Source organism: Styela clava, chromosome 5 (assembly GCF_964204865.1).
Source record: "Styela clava chromosome 5, kaStyClav1.hap1.2, whole genome shotgun sequence".
Taxonomy (NCBI): domain Eukaryota; kingdom Metazoa; phylum Chordata; class Ascidiacea; order Stolidobranchia; family Styelidae; genus Styela; species Styela clava.
Window position 1 is genome coordinate 17,830,707 of NC_135254.1, and position 24,562 is coordinate 17,855,268.

Here is a 24,562-nt window from a genome sequence, read left to right on the forward strand (position 1 = left end):
TGCTTACGAGATTCCATAAAATACCGTTCTGAATTATATTTTTTGTCACCGACACAACTTGCCGACATATCGAGAAGGCATTGTAGTATTGTATTTTCCCTCCCTTATCCAGCTAAAAATCTGTTTGAATTGGTAAGCTTCCTTTTCTAACTCATGTGTACAAATTAACTTACAAATAACTGCAGATTGAGTTATTGCCAAATTTGAGAGTAATTACTAAATTTTCTGACATATAGGCATTAAACAGTTTTAATACTGAGTAAGCTGGCTGGAAAAAAAAATCAACCGGCATGATTGTTACGCCATAACATTAGTATTTGCATAAGCCATGCATAAGCCAACCCAGGCTAATCGATTTCATATTCGATTTTAGTTTTCCATGATGTCTATATTGTTAATATATATTCCCGACCAAAATGATAGAAACTCAGGTAACGATTTATACCAGCCACCCACATCATTCGACTTCGCCAGTCATAAAACACTAATCAATTCAGTGACATTAGCGATGTTACAATATGTCAAGAATTTTTCTTGTTATTTTTATGAATGGAAAACACCAAATGCGATTTTAAAATACCCTCCAGCAGATGCGACGCGGGCCACAGATAACGGGGCATGGGTGTGGACCACCCTGGTGTAACGTCATTAAGGTATTATTGGAACTGGTATTATGATGTTCACACCATGTCGAACGTTTAAATCCAGCGTTTAACATTATTCATTCCAGGGGATAATGAAATTCCTCGAATTTAAATGGGAAAAATTTGCTTGCTCCAACGAGGGGTTCCAACAGTTGCTCCAAAATTTATAGGATGTAAACGGTCTCGTGGATAGCACACTGTGCGACCTTATGAATTTCATCAAAGCGTACAAATTTTACGTTATAAAGTACAAAATTTAAAGACCAGTCGCCGCGACTGGTGTTACAACTCTTATCAAGAGAATATTTCGATTCTATTGGGTCGGGAAATTTAAAATATTTACCAGGTGATCTAGCGACTGCATCATGTCTCCCACGTTCTCGTTGATAAAACTTGGTTGTATATATTATTAAATATTATTATTATATGATGCAGTATGATTATTTTATGAAACCTTTCATAAATAATTTGCTATAAACATAATTTATTTCAAGCCCGGAAAAATGGAATGTATCGGGTAGCTTATGACGAGTCACAAATTTACGGTTTACCTGAACCATAACAGCTATCTGTGAGTTTTGGCGGTTTCAAATCTCATGGCCACTACCTCAGCTAGTGCGTCATAAATTGGAGGCAATAACGAACAGGAAAGATTTCCGTCTCTGACCCAGTAAGGATTCTAGTTTTTGGGCCTTGTTTGGAAGATCAATAAATGTCGCTACAGAAGTGTGTGTACCAATATGATAGTAACCAATTTTTGTTCGCCCACTTTACATCAAGTTGTGTAAAGGGAGACCTATGGGCAGGAGGAATGTTCTCTTGACTAACACAGACAGTCCCTTAACAGGAAATTCGGGCGCTGCCGAAGTATGTGTACCAAGATGGTGCACAACCTGAACTCTAACCAGGTACACATACTATGTTCAGGTTGTGCGCCATCTTGGTGCACATACTTCTGGAGGTCCGAAAATCGGTATAACATTCTAGCCTAACCCTAACCTGGTACACACACTACGGGGTACTCCCGTAGTATGTGCAACAAGATGGCTGATACCGGAACGTAGTATGTGTATCAGGTTAGGATTAGGCCCTAATTTCAGGTACAAATACTACGGGAGTCACTTGGCTAGTCCCCGAACTCGTAACAGAACTAAAATAAGGAAAATTGAAATAACATTATGGGCTAACCCTAACCTGGTACACTTACAATGTTAAGGTGTCCGCCATCTTGTTGCACATACTACGGGAGCGCCCACTAAGGGACTACCCGATAAATGGGTATTCGCAAATGCCTAGAATTACCTAAATCCCTTCATCTGTTCAGTTAACGTGAGGGATTTTATGTGGTTACAGTAAGCTTCGACCTACAGTAACATTAACCGACAGATTTCCATAGTGAGAATTTTTCCATTAGCCAGTGTGACGCGATAGTTTTTTGTAAAAACAGTCCTTCATCTAAATCTCACTAGAAATTAATAATACATATCGTATGAAATCTATTTCATAGCAATTCAAACCGCACTATGGTTTTCAATATTCTACTCCATTTTATACATTTCTACTCTTTTCTACACGGTAATGTAATGGTGGTGATTGTATAATTTCAAGAGAGTTTCATCGACAATATATATACCACAATGTATTCTATCTTAGGAAATCTCAAAAAATATTTTGATGAGTATTGAAACGTGAGTCGAGCAAAGCTCGAACAAGCATCAGTCACATGCGCATGATTTATTTTTCAAACTAAATGCTTGTCATTTTGATATCGGTAGATGAACAACTTCATCTAGTATAATAACAACATTATTAATCTTGATAATTTGCAAATGTTGCAATGCAAATGTGATGAATTGTGAATTCCAGCAATTTGCGAAATCGTATTCAACCAATTTAATATTTAATCATAATTCAAAAGTTTGAAACAAAAAAAGATAAATACGTTGCCGCCATACTGTATCACCCCATTTCATCTCGAAATACTTTTCATTTTTGAGCAATTGGTAAAGTGATTCAAAATCGGTGTGGGGTATTGCTAAATTATTATTTAATAAAGTGGGTTTTGTATGAAAGTACATTTACTTACATACTTTTAAACTCAGTTCTGTTACGAGTACTACTAAAAGTCCCCAATCGATACACCAAATTCAGGTCAATTGGCAGATTGCGGTTCTCTATTATCCTATTTGCAGTTTAATTTATTTTGTGCAGACGTCAGCATTTACGTGTAAGCAAAGGCTCAATGAGTACCTGACAAAAACCTAAAAAACCTTTCAATATCTTTTAAATTTTTGACTCGTTGAGTTGAAAAATTTCCATTTAACCTTTTTCTTTTTTGTTATGCTTCAAACAGAGCACAAACAGAGTTGAAAGAATGGTACTTTTATAACGTTTTGAATCTCTGGTGAAGTTGATTATTGCTGATAGAGCTGGATACATTGCAGGTGCTGAAATGTGGCAACGATTAATTTTCTTGAGCTTGCTTTTTAGTGTGTTTTGTAAAACATGCCATGGTGAGCGATCCGAAGACTCTCTTATATGCAAACGAGTGGACAACGATGCTGCCAATGTTTTGATCACGGGACCGCAAGGTCCTCCTGGGTTACCTGGTTTACCTGGACTGGCTGGAATGCCCGGATATGATGGCCTACCTGGACCACCAGGAATGGACGTAGACCCCAACAGATTGGTGATTTTGGTTGAGCAAATTGTCGCAGAAGGTAAATATGTGTTTATTTTACGCGTATTCAGAATTTTTTAGTAAACTATGGACTGAATATTTATCGCGTTTTTCAAAACACAAAAGTCCATAATCAGTATGTATTATTTCATTCTTTGCTATTTTAGCTTTGTGACTTAATCGCTAAGAAAGTTTAGTCATCTCAAAAAACTACTTCAAAATATACTTGACCGAAATAATGTTCTCATGTATAATTGTGCTACGCATGGGATCTATATATTGATTTTGACTTTACAATTTGAATATAATTTTAGTATTATTTTTATTTATCCATAAAACTCAAGTCGTTGCTTATATATATGGTAAATAGATGACTCGTACCAATGTTTATTGTTCATCACTGACTAATTAAGAGTGGAACTGTAAATGAAAATTTCAGATTGAATTTTGTTGCAATTTGTTCGTATAAAGAAAGTATAATAGAAAATCAGTTCAATTAGCAAATTTAGATTCACATCGAACTGATCCATTCGGTGCAAAACAAACAAAAAAACTTTTTTTCACCAAGAACGCTGATGAGTTGATTGATTGAAACTTGATTGATTTTTTTTCTTTTTGCAATAGAGTAAAATATATATAGTACTGTTTATATAACATAAGATATTGCTGCTTTGCATTAGTATTTAATTCATTTTCACAAATTGCCGCTGTAATTACAGAAAAATGTTCTCTCGAATAATGGTCTTATTCGTTTTGATAGACGTATATTACAAAACCTGCTAGTGTGTGAGATAGTCCGACTCTCTTGTGTGCAAACGAGTCGAAACGATGATTCGAATGTTTTGATCTTCTGCCCACCACGGCAGACCAGGACGAGATGAACTAGTGGGTTTTCCGAAGATGCGTTACCCTGCTATAAAGGTTCACCTGGCATTGGGGGTAGATTACATGAGACTGGGGATAATGACAGAGCATAATTTGGCAAAAAGTATTTTGAAATATACCCATAATATGTAAAACCCCGCATGTTTTATATTTATAATTAAAAAACGATTTCCGAGTTTTTTATTTTTCGTTTCTAAACATTTTGCCCTCGACTTGATTCCTTATTTCGGTGAATATATATTACCAAATTCATCTAAAATTCTATTCATTATTTTATCTTTGTTTAAATAGAAATTTTCCCATTTCAGCTATTCATGCGATGAAGGATGTAAAACCCCAGACTTCCGACTTTCGATGCGAAAATTTAAATAACAAAGTCGAAGTCGATGGAAAATGTTTTTTCGCTGTCTTACCGGAAAATGAAGTCAAATTTCTCGCAGCTAAGCAGTTGTGCATCGATAGAGGAGCAACGCCGGCAAATATTTACGATCGCCATCAATTCCACAAGATTATGAATTATCTTCATGAGTTAAGACAAACATTTTATCACGTATATCTTGGAATGGAGTTTGATCCTGAGGTTAGTAGTCATTAATATACTGTCAATAATTAATTATGTCACATGTTGCTAATTTTTGTCATAAAATTTGTTTCAATTCAATGAATAAAAAAGGGTATCGTGACAGGGAACATTTAGGATATTTTCAAATTTAATTTGTATTGGAATACAAATTTAGATTGGTATTAAGAACATAGGAAAACTATTACTCAAAAGAAAGAGTATATATTTATTTTTTTAATATATAAACACTGACTTAGCGTAGAAATTTTTACTCTGCAATGTATATTTTGACAGAATGATGAACTTGCCTTCTATGACGGAAGCCCAGCTCAATACACAAGTTGGCGTTTCGGAGATCCCGTTAGACGTGTGGCGGATCCTGTGAAAATGACGCGAATAGCCATAAACGTTCTGAGTGACAGCAACAACTCCGGTAATGGAATGTTGACTACGGCTATGATTTGGCCTAAAACAGGAGTACTTTGCGAATCTGCCATAGAGAGAGAGTCTTGAATTGGAATAAGCATGACTCTATTGTCTATACTCATCTCGTATCGTGTATATCAACTTATTATTCTAATTCTAAAGACTATAACGATCCAGAATTTCCTAGAGTTTGTTGACTGAAAGCAAATGTATGCTAATATTTGTTTTTACTATCCAGCAGTTTTATGAATTTGTCGGAGTAATATTTGATATCACTAATTTGTATGCCCGTCAGTAGTGTGATCAGTACCATGACAGCAATGAAATATAATATGAAGTCAAATATGCATGTTACTTTTTAGGGTGAATATCAAAATTTCATTGGTAATTAATGATAAACCGTTACTGTGTAATAAATACTATAACGAGTAGTTTATATGTGTTAATGTGATATGGATCGATCGGATTTGTTTCTGGGAACAGAAAGTTATGAATATTCCTCTCACATTTAGTGTTATGGGCCTGTTAATGAAGGGGATAAGCGCTGCCAACGGGATTGCATATCCTGAGAATTATGTAATACCCTAAGTCAATCTTTTTAATGGTTATAAGAATTCATTGATAAACGCTTCGATAGTGGAGTTCTGTACATAATGCAAAATGACACAGAAAAGTGCAATAAGTTGATGCTCTTATGCAGGGTGTGGTTACTTAATTCCAAATCCATAATCTTAGGGTACTTTGTGACTCAATGTAGTAACATTTTCTGGTACTAAGACTTATAATTAGAGCCGTGATTTTCTTTATGCAAAACATCGGTGATGAACGTACGAAATGAAGTGAACTGTTGGAAAAATTCAACCACATTAGTCCAACACAAAACACAGTCAGTTTGTCATGAAAAATCGCAATTTATTGTACAGGCGGTATTCTCACGTGGTGCAACACCCGAGTTATCTTTTTGCCGCTCTCGATTAGGAGATTGTTAGTGGGGATCGTGAAGTTCCCTCCGAAGAGACAGCCCAGCATAGACCGATACGGCGACCCATAGGGCGCAGTTGGCCCCACAGATTATCATACGGGCCGACGCGCCATCCATCTGGCTTAGAGGAGTTATCACGATTGAGAAAGTCGATAACAGGGCCTGCGTCGCTTCCTGGACTCGATAAAACCTCGCCACAACCTTGCCCATTCGAGCACGAGCAACCGAACGGACCATAGAGTCGGAAGAATTCAAAGTTTTGAACGCCTGGGTAACCCGGAAAATGTCCGTTTCGTGGGCAATATTCGGGACGCCCAGACCCCCGACCGCAGTTGTAGAACAAACAAAAAAACAGCTGACAGGTCCGGGCTGGTAACCAAAAACGGTTCTCATCAGACAACGGCAAAGATTCAGTGGAAGTTTAATTTATTAGACTGAAAACTAAGGAATTTTCACCGAGACGCCTTGTAAAATTAATCAGTGCAAATCGTCCGTGGTAGTAAATTCTTTCTTTTTTCAATAAACCATCCTGGATTATCTGTCATTTTGTTTTAAACGAAAGGAATATAGCTATGAATGGCGTCATACTATATCGTCGCATTTTTGAAATTATTGAATGCATTCGTAACGAGATTCTGGGTACATAATGAATAGAGAAAACATTGACGTAACTAGAGCAGTTATGTTCAAGGAACAAAGATATGGTACCCCTTTATGAGCAGCCATTTTTTTCATAAATTTTTATAGCCAACAAGTATTTTAACTTGAAAAAACTAAAATTAGATGTTGACCAAATCGAATTTTTTGTTCACTTTGGGCCTTGTTGAGCAAGTTTTTGATATACTTGCTTTTATCTAAAATTTTGCAGTTAAAAAAAAATAGTAATATTTTCGTCATATTAATACAGATATTGAATTTAAAACTTCATTATAGCGTCATAATATAGTTTAGTAAAATCCAATAGTATTATCTTTCTAATTTTCAGATTTTGAAATTTTTCCCAATGAGATCTTGCGTATGCAGCTGTGTGCATTACCGTAGTTCAATTACAGCATAATTTCTTGACCCTTTGCTGCCGCGGCACGGTTTAATGATCACAGCAGACTGTTTCCTACACTAGCTATGTAGTTCCTACAGTTCGATTTAGTTACAAAGTTCAAGCCTCTTGCTCCTGTTGGAATAGTATGCTATTCCTCAACTTCTCACCCCAACTACAATCAGAATAAACACTAAAAACACATGAAATGATGATTCACTAATGTATATATAGTTAGCAACAGAAAAAAAAACGATATTGAAATCTTTCATCATGCTTTGGCCTTTAAGTAAAATAGGAACATGTTGATGCATTTTCAGATCTCTCTCTCTATTTCAGCTTCACACAGTACTCCTGTTTTGGGCCAAATCATAGCTGTTGTCAACATGCCATTGCGAGGGTTATCTCGGTCGCTCAGAACATCTATGGCAACACGTGTCATTTTCACAGGATCTGCCACATTTGGAACTGGATCTCGACCCCGCCAACTCGCGTATTGAGTTGGAGTTCCATCATAAAGAAAGAGGTGATAATCCTGTCAAAAGATTTAGCAATTGCACTTCAGAGTTTTTGCCTAATCATTTTTGTACATTTTTTACCGTATCAGAGATATCATATATACACCTAATGGGGTTTCAAGATAATAATTAAATTACACTCATGCCTCGAAATTAAATCTGAATTTCAACGACCAACAATAGTGTCGTGTACATGGAGGGCAGTGACATTTTATACACATCAAATGCTGCTAATTAAAGTGTATAAGAAGGCTCTGTGTGCTTTATAATTATAAAGCATTATGTCATTAATTAATGATATATATATATGCCTGTTTCAAGAAAAAGGTAGTTTGGGGTACGGTGCGACTGGGCTGGCGCTCTATAAAAGGAGCAATAATCATGATTGGTTGGCTTTGTTTTTCAAAATCTTGCAAAATGATTAAGTGTGTTTATATTTACTTTGTGTCAATATGTTACAATGCAATCTAAGTTTATCTCCCCCCCCCCTCCCCCCGTTTCAAACTGTTTTGCCAACATTACTGATAGTTTCGCAAATTTCGTGCAACTGTCTCTTGATTAAAAATTTACAATTAGCTCTGTATGTGTCAGCGATTGTTTGTGACCATCAGTAATGTGATTGTTTTTGCGTAAGAAAAAGAATGCAACTCTATGAAAAAAAAATATTAACAATCTGTTTACAAACCGAAGGATTGAATTCCATGCCAAGATATACATGATAAAATGTTTGTCTCAAGTCGTGAAGATAATTCATTATCTTGTTGAATTGATGGCGATCGTAAATATTTGCTGGTGTTGCTCCTCTGTCGATGCACAACTGCTCCGCTGCAAGAAATTTGACTTCATACTCAGGCAAGACAGCGAAAAAACATTTACCATCCACTTCAACTTTGCTCTTTAGATTCTCACACCGAAAGTTTGGCTGTGGGTTTCTATTTTTCGATGAATGAATAGCTGAAACGGAAAATGAGTGATATTTAATAAAAAGTCGTCAGAAACAAGAATAAAAATGAAAAAGCTGAAACCACGCACGTCTATATGTATGTTTTGTGGTCTTAAAATACTGATTTACTTATAGCAAAAAGCACCGATTCTACAATAAACACTTATCATTGTACCTTCTGCAACTTGTTGCTCAATTGAAATCTCCAATCTGCTGTAGTCTAACCTGGGACCTGGAGCACCTGGCAATCCAGTTCGACCTCTACTTCCTTTAAGACCAGCAACTCCAGGAAAGCCTGGAGGGCCTTGCGGGCCCGTGATCAAAACATTGGCAGCATCGTTTTCTACTCGTTTGCAAATAAGAGAGTCTTCTGATCTCTCGCACAAACAAGTTTCATAATACACGCCGATAAAAAAGCACAAGATAATTACTCGCTGCAACATTTTCTTCGCCCAAAGTATATCCAGCAGTGTTTGCGATTCGAACTCACTAGCAATATTACCGCATGTTATATATCCACTCAAAGTTGGCAAACATTGCTTGCTTTTTTTCAGTCACTGTGCGGACCATGTTACCAAAAAAACATCCGTACGAAAAAGTTACATTATATATAGTAATTTATATAATTATACCACTTGATGATTATAAATATAAACCCATTCATCGCCACAAATCATGTTATATATTTTAAAACCACATATGGAAAGGTCACATCTAAGAATACAATATCACGAGGCCTTGAACAGGATAAATCAAGCCGTAAACAGGATAATAAAGAACCTCAATTCGTCAATTGACGTAAATTCAATGTATCAGTTTGGGACTTTTGGTGAAATTGCAATAAAGTACTTTTCTTTGAAGTGGCCCTGAATTGCCAACAATTTCTTTTAATCGAGTGATGCAATATTCCGAGTTTTGATGACAACGTCCTATTCTTTTTATTTTCATTAAAAATTTTGAATCATATTTTAATATTCATTCATGTGACAACGATTGCGCGAATTGTAAGAAATTTCAATACGATACGCCCGCCATTGTACATCAAAAAATTGTTATTGTGATATTATTGTACAATAAAAAATGTTCATATTACAAATGCGTATACAATAGGTGTTTCTTACAAGTGAAGCATGTGTATGTGATTGCCTGTGCTTTGCTTTACTCATAAGCTATACGCGGTGAATCAAAAATAGATAGTATACTAAAGTATACTAAAACATACTGGAAACTCGTTCAACAGAACGTTTTTTACCGTTTACAAGAACCAGGGAATTCAGAAACTAGATGTGATACTGTTTACGATATATTTTTACATGTCGACTTTTTTGTTCCAAACAAGAATAGATTTAAAAAGCCATACTTAGACTTCATTGATATTTAATTGACATTGATATTAAATTCTCAGAGTTGGAATTTTGTACATTAAATGCTTTTAATTTTGAATATGACAGTCCTGTTCTGACATTGGTGCTCAGTTTATTCACTTTTGGCCTTTGACTTTTTTGTCAACTATTTTTTATTATAACATACTATTTCAGCGCGGTGTAACTAAGCAATCATCTGCCTCTTCTGTATATGTAAATAAAAATACAGTAGCTCATCTATATAAGCCATTTAAGCAGTCATTCACTAGACTTTGTTCGGAGCAGAAGTGTGAAAAAGTGCAACGCTTGAGATATTTTTTATTACCAAGATGCTCATAATATGAATTAGGCCAAATGGGTTATTTCATGACGAACTAACGCCATCATACTGTCTATTTGCTCGCAATAAAAGCAGACTGTCAGCGAGAGCAAATTGTGATATCACAAAAACTATCTCCCAAATACACACGTCGAGTCGGAATCCTATCACTATGGATCCTAATTTATTCATATTTTAAAGGTTCAACAAAAGAAATGGTTTCAGCAAAATGTACGAATTGTAGGAAACTGCCTGGTTTTCATCTTTCGATAGAAAGAACAGCAATATGAATGATGAAATTATTCCGTCAAAGCTCGACAAAATCTTAACCATCGGCCACTTCGGGTTTTCTGAAAAGAAGTATTACAATTAGACACAATTAAAAAAACATAAGCAATAGCTCGATTTAACGTCATTCGCATTCTATATCCTGACGCAATCGATATAGCCACGGGTGTAGCATGGTCATATCGTCGAAACGTAGTCGATAGCTCATCGCAGAAATTTATGGTGATTATGGTACTAGTACTTGTATGCATTATCAATAAATAATTTTCTTGGCAATAATAAATGCTTCTTTCTAAAACATGGAATAAAAGCAATTTTTATAATAGTGGGGCCAATGTTCTGATTCATCAAATGTCATAATCGAATAAAAGCAAGCTTGAGATTGGAAGCAGCCTTATGTCTTCTGTTATGTTACAACTGATAGGTATGCGAATTGCCAATCAGATATTTAACAAAGATTCTCGGGCATGAGCATGCATATTCTAATAGGTTTATATTAATAGTATTTTAAAACAGATAAATAGTACTGACATCTTCATGTTTGTATCCGCAATATTGACTGGTTCTTTCCTTGCGCCAACCATTGATATCTCGGACGATTGTTTCGTCGTGACAGCAAGCATTGTATCCTGGTTCGCACTCTGTACGGTAGCAGTACAATCCGGTTTGTCTGAACAAAACATCAAAATTGAAATTGAAAAATGAATAACGAGTCTATTGATAAATATATATAGTAATAATGATATTCACATCAAAAATATACATATGGAATGGTGTATTAATAAAACGTATAACTGACATTAGGAAAAAAACATCCTCTCACAGATTTGGAACCATATATAGCTTAGGCAATTAAAAGCATTGTAGTCTACTTACACAGAAGTACTCACGACAATACAAACGATAAACATCAGTAACACCTTCATTTTTCTTCAACCTAACAATTTTTTCAAAATCAAATTAGTATGTAGCTGCGATAATTTAATAATAAGATCAGTAAAATCTTCTAAGAATAAGTCTGTATTTAAACGAGGATAATTATTGTCATGATCAGTTTTGCTTTAACCGGAATATTCCACGTTCACACGGAATCACGCTCGATAAAAGCAATAAATGATATGATTGGGATGATCCTTCAGGAAAAGCTGGAAAATTCACATTTCGCCATAGGCTTCTCAATTTAGCTTCATCTAGTTGAAGTAATAGGTTTGTAACCGATATTAATGCTGAGACTGCTTTTGCTTAATTGAATTATTTTATTTGACAATATTAAATTTACCAAGTTTAACATTTGTATAGCATCTGAATATAGGGTGGTACTATTTATGAGTCAAAATTTAGAAAAAATGCAGTAAAATGCATTCAATAATTAGAATTATATATCCATTCAATCGCGCAATAAAAGTGACAATGCAGTCATGTATGCAAAAAAAAAAGAAGATCAGAAATGATAGAAAATGTCACCACAAAGTAAGCTCCGTGAAATTACTTTTATTTTACTGTTGTTGAATAATAGTTATGCCATTAACGTAAGGGCATCAGTATGTCCGCAGGTTTAAGCAAATAACATAAAAAAGTGAGAGCAAGTTTACTACTGTTCTTTAAGTACAAATGATTAAGAGTAATTACAAACGATCGTTTTTTAAGGCATTTCTGGTTTTATTGTTGGATGTCAGGAGCTCAAATTGATAATATTCCAATGACACGTTCCCAAATTATTCCTGAAACCAAGAATTTAAAATATCGAATATAATAAGTTTCAAATCGAACTAAACATATTCGTTCTGAATACATGCGCTTACCACACTTCGAACGACAATGCAATAATAATCAACAGAAAAACCTAACATGAAAAAACGCTTACATCGAATAAACAATTGTGAATAATATTGCAAAACTAAATTTCCGTCGTGTAAAAATATTTGTTTACTTGAAAACTTTATACATTTATTATAGCCAACCAAGCACTAACAAATCTGTTCTTTCTATGGCAATTTTGAAACTACACTTTTATTTCGTTATTGCGTTTCATTGCTATATTGAATTCTAAAGTATTATATAAAGCTGTTCTTTCAAGTGTTGACAAATGGCATGTTATCTATATGAATTAGAATTGTCTATAGATTCATCAGTACCTATTGCGTGATCTAAATATGCAACAACTATTTTTCATATATTTTGCATATATGGATGCTATTTTGAATATAAAAGCTATAGAAAAGAAATGACGTAGATCGTCAACGACAAATGTAGTAATTCTCGCGTGAGCCCAAAATTGAGACTAAAACTAAGCTGAGCAATTTAAAATGAAATGACGTTTTAAATATGTCGTGGTTTAACGATAATCTCGATATATTCTTTTTTTGTTCCCAATAACACTTCTTTTAAGGTTATTTCGATTTAAAGCACTCTACGAGCCTTATTATTGCCTATACTCAGAACAATTACATACAGCCATCGGCCAAGATATATTCAACGTGTATCGGGATATTAATTTTGTTGTCACGACTGAAATTTACAGGAGATTTTATCCTGTTCTGATTTTTTACGGATACGAATACGATTCATTTAGAACATAACCTTGACTAGTCATAATGTGATGAATAACATAATACAAACATACCGATGTATGATGATATGCGATATAATTTTCAAAATATGAGTAGGTAATTTTAAAACTCTGACATTCATCATTATAGACATAAAAGAATATCAATTATGTCTATAAGTTTAGAAATAATTTCGATTTTTTGTACGTATATATATTATGATTTAAACAAATCACTGACGACGACTCGGCGAAAAAATTTGAAGGCAATAAAAGATGGTAAGGATTTTGGGTAAATAAAATGTAGTTTTCTACAGCAGTGTTTAATTGAAGATCATCACCGATCTCGTTCGTTTACTTTCTTTTGTACACCTTTTAATGAGATTTTTTTGATATTACTACTTTTTTGTCACATCGATATGCTGTATTAAAATAGAAAACACATTCCCTTCTTGACTGAAAAATACTGAGAGAAGAGTTGTAGGTAACAGTTGGCGTTCTTAACGATACATGTTAGTTCATCCTAGCAACAGGGATGCTTGTACATAGCGGTTGATCGAGACAATAGGATAAGATTTACATATTCATCCCGGGAGAGAGTAAAGCCGACATAACGGTCTCGTCTGGTCACCGATTTATGTCGGGTATGAGATTAGTTAGCCAGTGTTTTTTCAGACACATGAACTTGGAGGTGGAGAAAACCGTAACCGAACAGGGGGTACATGAACTACCCTACACGGCGGCGAGGAGATCCCCCAAGGAATTCGAACCTGCGAACCCACATAGAGTAATCAGGTGAGGTGGCATGCCTATTCTTGGCAGTTAGCACGAAGCACTGCACCACCACGCAATTCAACCAAATACCACAGATTTAACAAGGTCCATTTTTGGACACCTAGTGGAAATAACGATCGTTTCAATATTATGTTGGTCTTGTTGTTGTTCTTTGACACTTTTTGGACGTCTAGTGGAAAATCTAAAAAACCGCTTTTCTTTTTCATTACTGGACCGATTGCTTCGAAATATTTACTGGTTGAAGATGAAATTTTTCTCCAGAAGGCTATTACTTTTATTTATTTCAAATATTTCTGTTAGCTCTGTGAGATTTGTTTTTGTTTGCTATGACGTCACCGAACGTTCTGCGGACGCATAGCCGACACTCCTCTTCTTTTTGATCACGTGCCATCGAACGTCGATGGTTCGTAACGAAGTCCTTACGGTACAGTATTGCAATAATGTTGGTTTTCTTTTCTGCGGGGACGTTCAGCGAAAGTTGGAAGTTCTACTGTACTGCTTCGCTTGGTGTGAATATATTTGTAGACTGTGATCTGACGGTACGGTAAACCGTACTGTACTGCGAACAGACGTGTCCATATATTTGGGCGTAGCTCTCTTGTTGTATATATGTTTGATCCGCAGTGGCGTATCTAGGGTGTGGCAGCCATGGCTCGTGCCACGGGCGCCGTATGAACAGGGGCGCAAAAAGAGCGAAAAGTTTTAATCGTAAATTATAATAAAATAATTTTAAATCGAAAATATTTGGAACTCGTATTCTTGCTAACATATTAACGTACAAGTATCTCAATTAAACAGCAGCCGTTGAAAATTGCCAGTCAACGATCAATGGGGCGCATTTATTTCAAATTTTGCCATGGGCGCCATTTTACGTAGATATGCCACTGTTGATCCGACCGTCAAAATGGACGTTGATTTTGCGACCATGGGGAAAAATTCGAATAACTGCGAAACGTTACCTACGACATCAAATCATAAGATTGCAGTTAATTGGACACGAAATGGACCTATCAATTGTTTTGTCATTATGTTGTTGTTGTGGGTATTTTAGTTATTTCTCTCCTCATTGTTGTTACTGTTGTTGCAAAAATAATCGCTTCTCTTTTTAACTACCGAACCAATTAATTTGAAATTTCCAGTAGGTAAAGATTGTTGTTGTCGCTAAAGGGTTCTTACTCTTCTTATTTTTGTGGGATTTATGTGATTCGTTTTGGATCACAATTAGAAATTGCGCACCTTGTGTCTCTGCGATATAGCGGTCAGTCGGAAATTAGCGGTCTGCAAACTGCGACCCGCAAACAAATTTTTGTGGCCCTCGAACGACTTCACTTTTAATGCACGAAACAAAAGTTGCTTATACATTCATCACTATCTGCGCACGAATATACTGCATAACAATTAACAAACGGTAGTAGTAATTGTCCGAACGTGCCTACCATTAGTTGTAATTAATGCAGAAATGGAAATCGCAATGTCCGGCATATTTTGAATTTTAATGTATCAATAGTTTACAAGCGGCATTTAATGTGATTCGCACGCTACGGAATGTGTAGGTATATTTGGCCCAATATTACATAAAGTTCGCTGACCACTGATTCAAATGTCGTGAACATTTCGAATAATATATTGGCGTTTATGAAAAATCATCGAAACATTACAATATTTCGCTGAACGAATATTTTTATTTTGAAATTGCAACATTTGCATTGTTTACATTAAGCGTATATCTAGAACTTAAAAAATGGACAAGTTGTAATTATAAAACACGAAGAAGACTGTTGAATCAATTTACTAAATTGGTGTTTAATGTTCAGCAAACCGATTCCAAAATTAGAGATAAAAGCTTTTCCCCAAAGGCTATTAGCTTTAAATGATTTCAATCAAAAGAAACATAAACTAATATATACCAGTTAAGATCTGAGCCATGTCCACGAAATAACAAAGTTCAATAAACGTTATTGCTGGCCGATCTAAAACAACACTCAGCACGCCATCTAGCGAGGATAGAACATCGGAATAAAATTATACTACGAGACACAGGATTTGCCACACACCGGGAAAACGCGACCCCAAATTCAAACCAAAATGTTAATTAATCTATCAACGATAATTTATGAAATTATAAAAATGACAGGTCGTGAAGAAAGTATTTCACATTTGTGTGAATAAAATATCAATACACACCTACGTTTCAGTAAAGATATAGAAACCAGGTACTATATCTAAACTCAAGTAACTATTTGGTGACCTTCCCTAGTTCTGCTTTTTATCATATTTTCAGACAATAAGAGTAACTCCGTTCTGGAAAACACAGTGTTACTAAACTTCTGAATAATATATGTATATTATTATTCTAGATGCGGTCAAGTAATAATAATTGATTTTTTAAATTTCAGTTTTTTGTATCACCAAGTTAAAACTAGTGGTACACTTGGATAGAAAAAAAAAGATAGATAAACGCTATAAAAGCATTAAAAACAAAATATAAATATATAGAAAATTATAAGAACAATAAAATTTTTTATCGTACGTTACATTCGTTATGATTAATGATTTTTTCAGTTTAATATTTGCTTGAAGGATCAAATATTTGCATTTTCAGTCACACGACGATCTATAATAATAATAATTATTTAAATTATAATAATATAATTTTTGAATGTCAATCAAATGCTCAATAAAAATGCCACATCATGATTTGCTGAATCAATATGTGAATACAAAAAAGGTTTAAAGTTTGTTCTATGTCTTTTCTATCATGAAAAATATTACAAATAAATTCAAAGTCCGTTGAGTTCAATGTAACACGAAGTTTTCTTTTGTATAGGGTGATATTTGTTGTAATACGGTTAACTTTTATCGTTCCGTAAGAAATGTACTAAAATTCGTCTTGAATTCTAAAAATTTATACCCAGATGCATAATCAAGAAATGAATTATTGTTGATTACACAATTATTATATTAGAGTAATTAATTTTATTTTTTATTTTTATTTTGTATTTTTTTGGAAATAAAATATTCCATTGCCAGATAAAACTAAATACTATAAAGGTGGGAAATTGTATTGCAAATTTTCCATTTCTTCATTATCAAATCACATAATTCTTGATATTCATAAACAGGTAAATCTTATCCATCAATAAATCTTTCATATATTTGGCAAAAACCCAGTTTTTTAGATTTTTTCCGACCAAACAAATTGAAAGAAGAAAGTATTCTCGCTTATACAATAATATAAACGGAAAAAAGGAGCAGAATTCTAGAAAATATTTGCCAATACTGTAAGAATCTTAGCTATTGTAGTTGGATGAAATCTGAAGTCGTTAGAAAACATTGGAATTAATATGATCTTTGGTAAATATTATCGAATAGTAAATAGACTAAATATTATTTGTCATTATAAAACAACGTTTATTTACTACTATTTGTTCACGTGTTTTTAGCACTGTTGTGATAACCACTTGCAGAGTTTCCCAGCATTTACAGTTCTTCGTAGCCCAATGACCCCATATGCTTACTTGAAACAGAAAAGCACAAAAGAAAACTGTTTATAGGAAACAATTTAATATTGTATTGAAAAGCATCTTTCGTCTACACGGTTTGAATATTGTGACCAAATAATAAATTTTTTTTAATTGTTTTTATAATTATATCATTGATTTGATTTTCAAATATAAAAAAAATTTGAAAATTTGTTATGTTGACGTTGCAACTCAGCGTAGTTTAAATGCTGAAATGGTTCGCTGTTACGTAATTTAACAAAAACAATTTGTTAAAACTAAACTAAAATTGCTTGTGATTTTGATATTTAATTTACTAATAGATGGTAATCAATCATTCTTAAAAACGAGTAGCGCAGTACGCAATCAATACGTGAATCAAAGTAAAGTCATGGAAATACTTGATTTAATAAAAATATTGGTCTATCATTCGTTCACGAGAGTAGGAGATATTTAATCTGTTAACTTTTCGAATCGTATTTGGAAAATAATTTGCATTACTGTTGTGTGACATATATCATTATAAGCATGTACTATTTTATGCGACGTGATAGTTAGTCATGGCCCGAAATAACGTCCAAACAGAAAAATATATATATATACAGTATATACAAATCAGCTGCGTATGCTTTTGAAAGAGTAAATTTACAACGTTTCAAATATTTTACAAATGCTTTCTATATATAGAATGATTTATTAGAACGAATTGCAAGATGTAAATGCAAATACATGGACATGATTAAGTCAGAGTTTTATCCTTTTTAATCTTTTGTAGATATTACAAATAGAACCCTAACACTCAGACAAATTTCCACAAAATATCGTTAATATGAAATAGCAAGGTCTTCAAGTATTTAACAATTATTGATACATTGGGGTTGGGCTGTAAACAAAATAGATACCGTAGAGTAAAACTTCTTCTAGCATGAAACTAGCTCTTGATAAAAAATATATTTTTGACCATCCACAAATTGTGATTTAAATTTTCAATCATAAGATACTACGACCCATTTTGGAATCGCTCTGAACATTATTTGAAATCATATGTGAAAAACTGAGCACATTTATTTTAAAAGTTTATTTATTATATGAATAGTGTGTCTGTCTTTCGATGGTTCAATTGAATATGCTTTATGGAATATGGCAATCGAAACTAAATAACAAATAGATAGGCTTGGGGGAGGCATCATATATAAGTGATGAATTAAAGCTTTTGCAATAAAAATGCCACTCCAAAAGCAAATGCTAACTAAAGCCAACAAACAGTAGGTACACATCCATATTTCTAAAAACCACATTAAGCATCGTTTGAACAAAACTTAAATAGAAACTTCTTTGCAAATATAATTGGTGTTTAAAAAAAAATAATTTGTTAATAGGAAAACAATGAAAACTCCGGCATCTTTGAAGTCTGAACAAATTAAATTTAATCATGCTAAGACATGTTTTTTAACGATAGGGGTAACTACTATACGCGCTATGGAGGGTATTGAGTGGTACCTTTAATATATTGAAATTGCCACCAAAACTCGATTGGGAGTTGGGGATAAATTTTGACGAGCTGAAATGATAATTGTAGATTCTTTATCAAAATTTGTCAGTGCTTGCTTCTACTGCATTGTTGTATAGGCCACTCCAGTGAATAGCAGATGTTTGCCCAATTAATTGGGAATATCATGGGTTAAATATTGGGTGGGTCAAGTGTAGGGAAGACTGTGACCTATTAACATATATATATATAATCTGACGACGATACAATCACGTTGGACTATCATCCAGCAGAGGATATATTTGTTAACTTTCTATAATCGTAGTGCTATTTTGCATCGTTTAGAAATTATTTCATAGAGATTACAAAAACAAATTTATAAAAATTTCCATTGAATTGTTATTTGTACCATGAAATCTGAATATAAGACATGGGAAATCTGATAGTCACTGAGGAAAATGGTACTTTAGTTTCCACAACGCAAACATCTCTGCATGTTTACTTTTTGGTAAGAAGTCAACGACCCCTGTAGACGCCTGGATTCACGAAACGAATTCAACTTTTCGGAATTAGGCAAAAAGTGAAGTCGTTTGAAAGACGCCCGACGACATGAAAGTTTTGTGATCGTCGGTAAATATTTTGGAAACTGAACAAACATAATAATTTCGTATAATAAACGAAGATTTATTTAGTAATAATTGTTCTCGTGCTTTCAGCACTGTTAAGAAAACTAATTGCAGACTTTTTGTCAATGCCGTATTTGTACATGTTTCATAGGAAGAATTATCAAACAATATTGCATTTCTTTGATATACTTGTATATTTATGTAGTTTCATTATATAAATTGTTTGCATTCTCACAAACTTAGGAATATTTATGCAACCATGTAGAATGGCACGTCAGCGCTAATTTCATATGCCATTCTTCAATTTACTACAATATCATTTTGCAGCAAATGGCCTAGTACACTGTTAAAAAAAATTTCCCAAATTTACTAAAAAAAAATGGCAGCAAAAGTACTGGCCCCATGTAAAAAAAATTACGAGCCCTATCAGTAGTATTATGAACAGTATTTTCAGTAAATTTACAGAGATTGATGGTAGCAAAAATTACTATAAAACTGTAAAAAATACTACTTTTTTGACGGCAGTAAACCTACCCACCAGTAGTAATATTTTTTACCTTAAAATAGTAAATAAAATTACTATCTCGATGGCAGCTACCTTACCCGACAGTAGTACCATACAATACTAGCATGATGGTAATTTCTCACTCGCGATGACCGAACCACTACGAGAGTAGCAAAGCTATTTACTAGCACGACACAACAGTAAACACACATATTACAGTTAAAATAAAAAAAACGAGATTCTGGAAACGAAAATCATTTTATTACAATTGATATTTTTATAAAACCATAAATACACACTGAACGCCTTTAAGGCTTGTAAAACAGTTTCGAAAGAAATTTCAGAAAATATATGGTCTACAGTCAAATTTAAACACCTATTAGGAGACGTTGAAGGCTATCCATGCAATAAAATGAGGGCACAAGTTCTTGTAGGACATAGGAATTCTGTATGTAATGGATCAAAATCGAGTTTCTATTGGCACTTGTTAGAAATCTGGTCTATACATTTCGAGGTCTATTTATTTATCTCAATAGATCCAAATAAAGTCAAACAAGAAAACGTTTTAGGACTGGGTTGTTTAGTTGACAAACTTATTTTGAAATCAAATTTCTGGATACCAGGCTATGAGACGCTGGCAAACGTGACATAATAACGAGACTATTGTAAGAATTTCACGATTTTTTGCACTTTACTCTAATTATAATGTTTCAAAATGAAAATTTTGGGAAATATCATGCAACCTATTTTGTAGCTATGGCAAGAGTTTCAAAGATGACAAATTCTAAAGTTAATTATGCAAGATAATTTTCAAGATAAGATTTCAAGGGGCGTGAAGTCGAAGAGCGGGAGTTTGAGGATTTTGGTAGGAGCATGAGTGGGAGTTCTAAATTTTGAAGCTTGCGGAGTCTATAGAGTTAATCATAGTCGGAGTTTATCCACACTTATGAATAGAGTTTGACTGGACATTTTTAAAGCTCATTAGCTAGGAGCAGAGTTTGCAGAAGTTGCAAATTCAAAAATGTTAAAATTGATAAAACTGGACAAAAAGTTACACTAAAGCAGCTAGCATAGCAGCAGTCAAATCTTATAAGATCAGGGAGTCAAGAGTTTTAATTCATATTTTGAAAGAGTCTTGAGCAGAAGACGGAGTCATATATTTGCAAATGTGGGAGTTGATAGTCATGAGTGGAAGCCAGAAATTTTGTGGTTGAAGAAGATTACGGAGCAGAGTTTGTTTAAAATTATCCAGACTTCACACCCAACACACAGCTAAATCATTTTTTATCAAATTAATCGATCAGCCAAAAGCAGGGCTGCGAACTCGAACTTCGAAAAACTCTATCAAATACATGAACTCAAACCCCTGACCAGGGTAATGAACTCGAACTTGAGAAACTCAATCAAAGGCATGTGAAAATTTGATCGAGTTTTCACCCCTGGTCAAAAGTGATGTAAGCTGCAGTAACACCACCAAAGTTTACTTAAACATCAATTTCTAACAACGGCACATATAACGCCTGTGATAGATTCACTCTTCTTGCAAGGCCGATTACTTTTGCATGAACGTCTTTGCCTTTACTTTTTTTCGACTTAGTGCCTCTGGGGTTTATGTCACCGAAGAACCTGAAAAAAGACCGAACTTAAATGGCGAATAGGTTTCACATATGAAATTTGGAAAACGTCCTGTCATCTCACCACCAAAATAGTAAAAACACAAACACTGGACAAAAATAGTAAAAATGTCAGGTATTTATAATGTATCGTGCCTTGCCAAGGGATAAACAAAAAACTGCCAGTGGGCCAGGAATGCAATTGCTAAACCAAGAAGCACCAGATCCTCCTAGCCTCCAGTTGTCGCAAATCGCAATAGGCTCATCCGCTCGTTGACATTCGATTGCAAATGCAGCAATTGAAAAATATTGTATTAATTTCTGTCATTAGTAATGATTTTTTGCAAATATATCAAAAATTTCCTGCTACAAAATGGAGAGCACAGTGACATCGTTTGAAATTGAAGTTCACTAAAATAGGATTGTTGTGAGTTCATTTTTCACATATGGATGTAAAACATATTAGATTAGGAGGAAACATGTGTGGTACCGCCAGTCAGTCTATTATTAACCACCTAAAACTGTTTAACTAATTAAATTATTCTCAGCCCCACTTATGGCCCAGTCCCCAGGATATGGACACCATGAGTTTGTGCAAGTCCAGTCACATATTTCCTTTTCACAACCCATTTTTTGTATTGTATGTCATCAAATAACACTACATGACAGAAGAAACAGGTAATTCGTCAACAACGTGTACATTGTGCCAACAGCAAGAATTATATCAGCACTGTAGACTAGCACATTTTTTCTTACCTCTGAATAAAATCAAACGTCAGCAAGGCCTTCTTTGGATATTCTATGTTGAAAACATAGAACGAAGCAAACTGAAAAGCTACCGCTTCAAAAAACGATCCACAGGAACACACCACTTCTCGTTCAGCGATGACGTAAAAAGTCTCAGCAGTCGCTACCGTGTTACCTGAAACACAAGATTGTAAACTTTAGCTTCGAATCTATAGGCTTATGAATAAAGTGAAAGTCACTCGACAGGTTGATTAATCTTATTATCTCAACTTCTAAAGCCAACTAATAACAAATACACTTACTAGAGGTGGATGATTAGTGATTTTTTTGATAATATGCAATTACACAATTATTAATTGTATAATAGTACGATCATCTCCAAATTGGCTTTGGCTATATATCTAACATAGCAGACATGGATTTGTTCTTATTTTCACTCACCGTTGATAGAAAGCGCAACACTGATAAAACGAAGGGAGAACTTATTACATTGATGAGGCTTATGATGCGCATTACGTTCTTTCAGAAATAATATATTTCATATTTCAAGCAATGCATACTGTGACGCAACAGTTAAAGCAGGTTGCATGACAGAAGCTGGTGATATTATTTTATAATAATCACAACTGAGAAGTATATGGCGACACAAAATGGCCTTTGAAAAAGTTGCGCAGAATTAATCACAGGAAAACAGCTATCATATCATTTTTCGAAATTGTTCCCGATATTCACAATTACATCGCTCACCTCTAACACTTACCTATGCAAGCAATAAATGGAGATTTTGGAATATCTTTTAATATCTGGGAAAAAGTGGTTTCTTTCTGAAAATAGGCAAAGTAGTGAATGTATATGCAAAAAAATTCCGTTAACCACTATCATGCAGTTAGTTTCCAATTAATTTGCAGTCGGCTCACAAAACTTTATACGAACAGTGTTGTGCAGAAGTTACATTACTCTTGATGCAAAAACTTTCAAAAAAAAGTACTTTACACAAAAAAAGCATAGAACATACCTGGAAACACTTAAATATTTGGTTTAGGTTTTCTCCGAAATAATAGGCGATCAACGTGACCACCCCAGTCGATTTTGGTAATTCAGTTTTCAGACTCTTTGATTCCCATTTTGAAGAACTTATAAATTCAGAAATTTTCTTATTGGTTGAATATTTCAATGTTCTAAATAATAATGCCTGCTAAAACGCTTAAAAACAGTGAAAAACCGTCAAAAAACACCCAGAACCCTGCTAAACGCTTAAAAACAGTGACCAACCGTCAAAAAACACCAAGAACCCTGCTAAAACGCTTAAAAACAGTGAAAAACCGTCAAAAAACACCAAGAACCCTGCTAAAACGCCTAAAAACAGTGAAAATCCGTCAAAAAACACCAAGAATCCTGCTAAAACGCTTAAAAACAGTGAACAACCGTAAAAAAACACCAAGAACCCTGCTATAACCCTTAAAAACAGTGAAAAACCGTCAAAAAACACCAAGAACCCTGCTAAAACGCTTAAAAACAGTGAAAGCCCGTCAAAAAACACCAAGAACCCTGCTAAAACGCTTAAAAACAGTCAAATAATACAGTGTAAATTGTGAAATCGCCAAATACGTTCCGAACAAGATGGCCGCCTTGTAGACTTTGTAGGTATAGTTGAATTCATCTGTCTGTTACCGGTACCGTACCTATTGTTGCCACTGACGTGTAACGTTTGAACGTATCCTATCACCATAGGCTACCGGTAAGTTACATCTATTCCGAAACAAATACTGAAATAGCCAATTCAGATTTTTACTCTTGGTCGTCGATATATACCGGTACCGGTAAGACGGCGAAACTAACGCAGTGTGTAAGCATGTCGCTGTATACAGGTAGGCTACGGTACCGGTACCATTAGATGCTGATGTACACGGTATTTAAAGAATATTTTGGTCTACCAACTACAAGTCTGCTACTGTAACACAAACATGCTCAATTAACGCATGAAAAGCTACAAAAACCAACCGCCTAAAATAAACATCCACTAACGACAAAGAGCCTCGCTTACCGAGTCCTAATTCCTGAACCAGAAAAAGCGCGGGCTACAGGCACGTGA

At 34.5% G+C, this 24,562-nt stretch overlaps 3 protein-coding genes and 1 long non-coding RNA gene across 4 annotated transcripts; 1 reads left to right on the top strand and 3 right to left on the bottom strand.

The window, feature by feature from the left end:
* Window positions 1-2,982: 2,982 nt before the first annotated feature.
* On the top strand, window positions 2,983-5,628 carry LOC120344052 (uncharacterized). The gene is made up of 3 exons (XM_039413139.2): window positions 2,983-3,364; window positions 4,518-4,789; window positions 5,066-5,628. Exons 1-3 carry the CDS (start codon window positions 3,097-3,099, stop codon window positions 5,282-5,284), a joined length of 759 nt encoding a protein of 252 aa, XP_039269073.2. The 5' UTR covers window positions 2,983-3,096; the 3' UTR covers window positions 5,285-5,628.
* A 1,787-nt stretch (window positions 5,629-7,415) lies between these two features.
* Window positions 7,416-9,277, bottom strand: LOC120344055 (uncharacterized). Its single transcript, XM_039413142.2, has 3 exons — window positions 8,852-9,277; window positions 8,419-8,687; window positions 7,416-7,750 (listed from the first exon to the last, which is right to left on the bottom strand). Exons 1-3 carry the CDS (start codon window positions 9,117-9,119, stop codon window positions 7,532-7,534), a joined length of 756 nt encoding a protein of 251 aa, XP_039269076.2. The 5' UTR covers window positions 9,120-9,277; the 3' UTR covers window positions 7,416-7,531.
* A 1,244-nt stretch (window positions 9,278-10,521) lies between these two features.
* Window positions 10,522-11,677, bottom strand: LOC144423054 (uncharacterized). Its single transcript, XR_013475539.1, has 3 exons — window positions 11,524-11,677; window positions 11,179-11,317; window positions 10,522-10,709 (listed from the first exon to the last, which is right to left on the bottom strand). It is a non-coding gene; the product is annotated as an uncharacterized LOC144423054 (long non-coding RNA).
* Window positions 11,678-20,063: 8,386 nt separating this feature from the next.
* LOC144423010 (uncharacterized) lies at window positions 20,064-24,324 on the bottom strand. The gene is made up of 5 exons (XM_078113162.1): window positions 24,310-24,324; window positions 23,486-23,665; window positions 23,231-23,294; window positions 22,480-22,645; window positions 20,064-21,736 (listed from the first exon to the last, which is right to left on the bottom strand). Exons 1-5 carry the CDS (start codon window positions 24,322-24,324, stop codon window positions 21,595-21,597), a joined length of 567 nt encoding a protein of 188 aa, XP_077969288.1. The 3' UTR covers window positions 20,064-21,594.
* Window positions 24,325-24,562: the final 238 nt, after the last annotated feature.

Bases quoted from the DNA above. Each gene is read 5' to 3' on its own strand.
- LOC120344052 (XM_039413139.2), top strand. From the start codon at position 3,097: ATGTGGCAACGATTAATTTTCTTGAGCTTGCTTTTTAGTGTGTTTTGT. The intron at 3,365-4,517 runs GTAAATATGTGT...TTCCCATTTCAG, and splicing joins TGAGCAAATTGTCGCAGAAG to CTATTCATGCGATGAAGGAT. The intron at 4,790-5,065 runs GTTAGTAGTCAT...ATATTTTGACAG, and splicing joins GAATGGAGTTTGATCCTGAG to AATGATGAACTTGCCTTCTA.
- LOC144423010 (XM_078113162.1), bottom strand. The intron at 23,295-23,485 runs GTATGTTCTATG...GCCTATTTTCAG, and splicing joins AAATATTTAAGTGTTTCCAG to AAAGAAACCACTTTTTCCCA. The intron at 21,737-22,479 runs GTAAGAAAAAAT...GTCTTTTTTCAG, and splicing joins ACGTTTGATTTTATTCAGAG to GTTCTTCGGTGACATAAACC.
- LOC120344055 (XM_039413142.2), bottom strand. From the start codon at position 9,119: ATGTTGCAGCGAGTAATTATCTTGTGCTTTTTTATCGGCGTGTATTAT. The intron at 8,688-8,851 runs GTACAATGATAA...TTTCCGTTTCAG, and splicing joins TGAGCAACAAGTTGCAGAAG to CTATTCATTCATCGAAAAAT. The intron at 7,751-8,418 runs GTTTGTAAACAG...ATCTTTTGACAG, and splicing joins GCATGGAATTCAATCCTTCG to GATTATCACCTCTTTCTTTA.